The sequence below is a fragment of the Arachis hypogaea genome, chromosome 4 (assembly GCF_003086295.3).
Source record: "Arachis hypogaea cultivar Tifrunner chromosome 4, arahy.Tifrunner.gnm2.J5K5, whole genome shotgun sequence".
Classification (NCBI taxonomy): Eukaryota; Viridiplantae; Streptophyta; class Magnoliopsida; order Fabales; family Fabaceae; genus Arachis; species Arachis hypogaea.
In genome coordinates, this window is record NC_092039.1 from 123,581,288 (window position 1) to 123,587,373 (window position 6,086).

Genomic DNA, 6,086 nt, shown 5'->3' on the forward strand with positions numbered 1-6,086 from the left:
AATACTTCTAACTCTTCTCAAAAATTTGTACTTTTGGTCGAAAAAATTTCGTATTTATTATAATTTTTTTGTTTAGTTTAATTAAGCTTCCCTGTTTCTATCATTTGGGGAAAAAAAAACCCAGTTGTTTCAAAAAATAAAAAAGTAACTTTTAGAAATTTAATTAGAATTTAATTACAAAAGTACTTGATTCATCCAACATTTTTCTATATTTAAATATAACAAATATTTGGCTAGTGTTTTGACACAAATATAGGCAAATGCTAAAGTGCTACAGCAGCATGTATCTAGAACATATAGACTTTGGTTAATGCCTGATAAACAAGACTGTTGCAGCCAATGTAGACAGATTAATCTGAAATTACATGCAAAGTAAAAACAAGAGGCTAGATAGGCAAGTTTCATTTAGACCCACCCTAGAGACTAAAGGGGCACACCCTTCTGCTTCCACGTCCAAATAGCAATCTACAACACTAGGCTGAACAGCATACAGATAGTTAAAGATTTCACTACATTGATTAAATTAGATTCACCATCATAAAGGGAAACCTAGTCAAACACCACTATTAACCAAGTCAATCCCATATTTTGGATTGGCTCGAAATAATGATTTCCCACAGAAAAACAGGGGTATGAACAGAAGATAGAGTAAAAGACTGAAAATGTCACTTTTTTATGTACAACGTTGCAGGCTTTATTCATATGCAACATGCGACATGAGACATGCGACGCATCTCAAGTTTACAGGCTCTGTGTTCTAGAGAACACGAAGCTGTGCAAGGAAAGCAGCACAAAGATCCAAGAAGAGAAACTGTGGACCTTGGAGCCTTTGAAGATCAAGCAGATACTTTTCTTCCCGAGTTTTGTAAAGCTGTTACAAAAGATGAGATCATCAAGAATTAGAGAATTTCCTGGAGAAAACACTAGATTTACCCGATATGATGACAAATAAAGTAGAGATCATGGTTCTCGAGTAGATTACCTGCACTTCAAACTTGACCACATTGGTATTAGAAACAGCATCATTCTCAATAATGCTGGAATCATCTCCAAAGTAGTGATTGTTAGCCATCCCTTCATGATTACCAGGAATGCCAGCAACCCACCTGCACTTCATGTTGTAGTGCCCAATCTTCTTCCAACAAACATGTAATTCTTGAAGGGCTTTGAGAACCTCGGTCATTATTTCACGAGGGTGGGCACGAGACTGTCACAATTTACACAAGAAGAGTTATTAACAACCAAAACAATCAATATCTCTGGCAACAACTGTTGACAAGAAGTTAGACAACAATGTCTTAAATGAGCATATCCAGAGCCCAAAGGACAATAGTTTTCCACTCGAATGGCTATAGATAGAACATCACTGGTGATCGTAGCATTTCATTGATTGAATCTACTTCCAGTACGAAAACAATATATATGTGTAAACAGTGTACCTGAAGCCCAAGTGCCCATTTTCTCTCAACTGGCAACTGTGGTCTCAATCCTACACCTGGGTTATCCATATAGCTGGAAATGCGGTGCCCAAGAACTGGAGAAACAACTTCACTGGGATGCATTTGGTTAAAACCAGAATCCTAAGCAGTCACATTGTAAAACCAAAACTTCTGAGTTTAGTATAGGATGCATTTTTGAAAAGGAAAAACCATCAAAAGAAATATATTATGAATTATGAAATTGTTCAGGCAAGAAAGATAAAATAAATCACATGGTTTGCTGATAGGAACCTCATTAAAATTACGGAAAATACTGAGAAGGACTCAAATTACATAAACAAGGTCCAGAGGCAACTCCCTTTCTCTCACAATCACTTTTGTTGACCTTCTCCCTCCCCTTAACCTTAATGGATCCCTTATCTTCCTTGCAACACCTCTCATTTTCCTAGCAAGCAAGTCAAGATGCCTAAAATTTACTAAGCTCAAATACTCCTATGGTATATATCATGCACCCAGATCAAATGGGAATACATGCACAAACATTAGATTAGAGGTAATTAGAGGTATGTCTAGGATACTAATTAGACAAGTTATGCATCATTAATTCTCTACAGAAAGACCACTACTGAAATGTTAGGAAATCATAAGCAAAACACTAACCATTGACTCTTGAAACTCAGCTCCAAGATAGCCACTGGAAACACGGAATCTGTTGTCCAATAACAAATAGTATGCTACAGTACCCTGAAATAAATAAATGGTATTAAGAGATAAATTCCTAAAATAAGGATTATATATGCAAGGAGTAACGGAAAGGTACAAACCTCATTTTGCATCCTGTTGCGAAGTGATTCAACCAACTGATTCCTGTCAAATCCCATATTCACTACTTCCTGAAGGATCTCCTCATCAATCTACAAAAAACATATTGGCAAGTTTTACTTTTTGGACTGATTATATCACCTAACTTGAATTATAATATCCACAATTATTGTTGCATAAATTACAACATTTTTGGAAACAAAGTGACAAAGCAATTGGAACTCATTATGTCGAGAAACTCAAAAAAGCCAGAACACTAAAGACGTGGTTCGTGTAGTAACAAAAGGCTTGAAACCACACCATTTTGCATAAATTATGTTTAAATACAGGGAATAAGAAATAGAGCTAGGTTTGCTTTGACCCAAGGTAGAAATATCACAGGAGAGTGAAATTGAAAAAGTATTCTGAGAGCGCATAACGAAGATGTACAAACCAACCTTTTTTGCTTGTTGCATTGTATCTGGTGGTGGCACAGCTAAATAACGAGGAAGACGAGCCTGGAACCATGGGTGTTGACGGATCTCAGGTATGGTCATCCTCTTCATAGGATCAACCACAAGCATCCTTGGTATCAAATCTCTAGCACCAGGTGAGAGATGACTAGGAAGAGTGTATATCCCGCCCTATAAAAGGTATGTTGTAATTAAATGTCTTCAAGGATTACATCTTGAAGGAATAAATCTGATTCCAATATGTAGTTCTCATTTCTCAGAGAAATTTTTTAAGTATATTAATATAGAACAAAATACAAAATTTTATTTCAAAGGTTACAAGAGTGTGCCTTAAGTAACTAGTAACTATAACTAGTAAGATATAGCTATGGATCAGAAGAGCAAGTAGATCAAATGATTGTGGATCAGAAGCAAGATCGCAAATCATAAGAAACATGCCAAGCACAAACCAGTGATTAAAAAATGCACCCAAATTATTATGTTGCTGACAAAAATGTCCCCAAATTTTGTTATCAACAAAAATATCCTCAAATTATTTAAAAACGTGACAAAAGTGCACATTCGTGAATTGAGACGTTCTACGTTAACGAAAAAGAGTGATGTGACAAATGGAATTTCCTGTGTGACAAGTGAGACTCAGACATTGGTAAGTGAACCACGTCACGCTTTTTCGTTAACAAAGCAAGTTTTTTTATCATGACTGAGCATTTTTGGCACATTTTAAAATTAGATAAGGACATTTTTGTCAATAATAAAAATCGGGGGCATTTTTGTCAGCGCCAAGATAATTCGGGTGCATTTTTTGTGGTTTATCCTAAAATAAATTTAGAACAAGCAGCAGTATACTATCATCCCTTTCACACTCATCAAAAAGAAAATGAAGAAAGTATAATACAAATTAATCATAAATGAATTTAATATCAACGATACCTTTATTTTCTTGAAGAGATTAGGTATGTTTTCATCATCAAAAGGAAGGGTGCCACAAAGAAGGGCATAGAGAATTACACCACAGCTCCAAACATCTACTTCAGGTCCAGCATACAATTTCCCAGAGATAACCTGTTATTAACAGTGTAAACCAAGAAATGAGAATCACAAGCAAAGGAAAATAAATTTTAGAAAGCAAACAATTATGATTAATCGATATCATCTATGCCATTGAAATCAAAAGAATTCCAAACCTCCGGAGCTGCATAGTTAGGGCTTCCACAGCTTGTCTTAAGAAAGTGACCATCCCTCATGATGTTGCTCAAGCCAAAATCTGCTATCTTGACATTGCGCCTGGAGTCCAAAAGTAAATTCTCTGGCTTCAAGTCTCTATGAACCACCATATTTCTGTGACAGTACTCCACACCAGAGATTATCTGATTCCAATAAAAGAAATAAACTCACATAATCTGCGACAAAACAAGGCTCTCCAAGTTCACTTAATACACAATCTTGTCATTGGAATTTGAGTATTCAACAAAGTTTTACATTGGTTGTCAACAGCCTAACACAACCCTTTTCTTTTATCTTTGCAACAAGCTCAACAAGTCAACATAAGCAAAGTTAGTAGTAGACAATCATACCTGCTGAAAAAAATTGCGGGCTTCATCCTCTGGCAACCTGCCCTTTTCTACTATGTAGTCAAAGAGCTCTCCAGATTTCACATATTCCATCACAACGTAGATGTCAGTTGGAGTTTCTACAACCTCGTAAAGCCGAATAATGTGAGGATGCATGAACAGTCTTAAAATTTTGATTTCTCTTCTCACTGCAACAAATTTGGAGAAAGAAAAGGGAATTAATGATTCAAGATAAGCATATTTTAATTAACAAGATTCACCAAGCATGCAAATTTTTAATTAAAGCTTGAGAAAATCAGTTAAGTTCCTCTTCAAACTGAAAGTTGTTAGAAAGTATACCAATGCCACTTATTATCGGAATACCAGATGTTCTTCAAGCCATAAATCCATATGCATCCAACAAAAGATGATAATGGAAAATTGAAAATAATATGAAGCAACGAAATTAGAAGAATACTAGAGATTATTGTTGAAAAAACAACACAAACCTTTTTCTTCCATTTCCATGTTCTTTATCTTCCTACGGTTAAGAATCTTAATGGCAACTTTATGACCGGTCAATACATGTTCTGCAATTTTCACCTTGCCAAAGGATCCAATGCCAAGTGTTTTTCCAAGTTTATAATTTGGAAGAAACATATCCACACCGGTAGCACCGCGGCCTCCATCCATTTTTTAATCTACATTAAAAATAAAGGTAAAGAAAGTACCAAAAGAAATATGCTAGCATATAATGAGGATCATGGGCAAAACTGTACAGAACTTTACTAAATTGTCTCAATGATTAATTAACAAAATCTGAAGCTAATCAAGCGGTCAACAACGCAGAAGTTCAACAACTAATTATGTTTCCCAGTATTCGGAGCATGTTACCCAATCAAACATCACACTTAGCAAGCTACCCAGCTGGACTTTTAGGGTGCTTCAACAACAAGTTACTGATGTACGGCACACCTAAAGCCGGTAAAAGGGGGCAGGCCCCTTTCCCGTGACTTAATTCAGAACCACTATCCTTTGAGTACTCTGTTTCAACAGTGTAGTGAAGACACAACAATTTCATAATCAGCAGATTTCATATGCTGCCATCTACTTCCACTACCAACCAGCTAAAAAAAAATAACAACACACACACACACACACACACGAATGAACATCTTGTACACCTGAGGTCAGTAATGTCTCATCAATCATCAATTCATGACAAAAATTGATAACTTTAGCTAAAAAACGGAAATAATTCAAAATCATTCCCAAAATTAAATAACATAAAACAAAAAAAAAGAATCTTCATAAGCATGGAAGCCAATCAATTCAATTGAAATCTGAAAACGTAGCCAATCCTGCTCGATCGAAAACACTTAAACGGTGAGAAATTAAAACGAAGATAATAAAAGAAAAGGAATAAAGGGGGAATGAGTGTAAAAGAAAAGTAGGAGGAGAATGAGATTTGAATTCGAATTGTAGAGGAAAGAAGGGGAATTGGAGAAGAGCGAAGGCTCACCGGAGAGAGTGTGATTGCCGCAGACACAGAGAGAGAGAGAGAGAAATGGGAACCCTAGAGAGAGAAAGAGAAAGTATTTGGGAATCGTATTTATATTTTAGAGAGAGAAGAGAGAATTGGGAAAGAGAAGAATTGCGGAAGAAGGAGGGAAGGAATTGGCGTTGATGACAGATGATGACGTCAGCATCCCGGCAATCTGCTAATACGCCAAAAACATGTTTGCGTTTCCTTCAAACAGTCCCAATAATGCCTCACTTTAATCATACCATGCTACTTCAATCAACTAACAAATCACAAATCC

General features: G+C 36.0%; 1 protein-coding gene across 1 annotated transcript; it reads right to left on the minus strand.

Moving 5' to 3' along the window:
- Positions 1-186: 186 nt before the first annotated feature.
- On the minus strand, positions 187-6,086 carry LOC112797814 (SNF1-related protein kinase catalytic subunit alpha KIN10). The gene is made up of 11 exons (XM_025840912.3): positions 5,786-6,086; positions 4,773-4,964; positions 4,288-4,472; positions 3,898-4,080; positions 3,644-3,775; positions 2,699-2,884; positions 2,264-2,353; positions 2,100-2,183; positions 1,440-1,580; positions 983-1,207; positions 187-871 (listed from the first exon to the last, which is right to left on the minus strand). The coding sequence occupies exons 2-11, from the start codon at positions 4,954-4,956 to the stop codon at positions 758-760; spliced, it is 1,524 nt and encodes a 507-aa protein (XP_025696697.1). The 5' UTR covers positions 4,957-4,964; positions 5,786-6,086; the 3' UTR covers positions 187-757.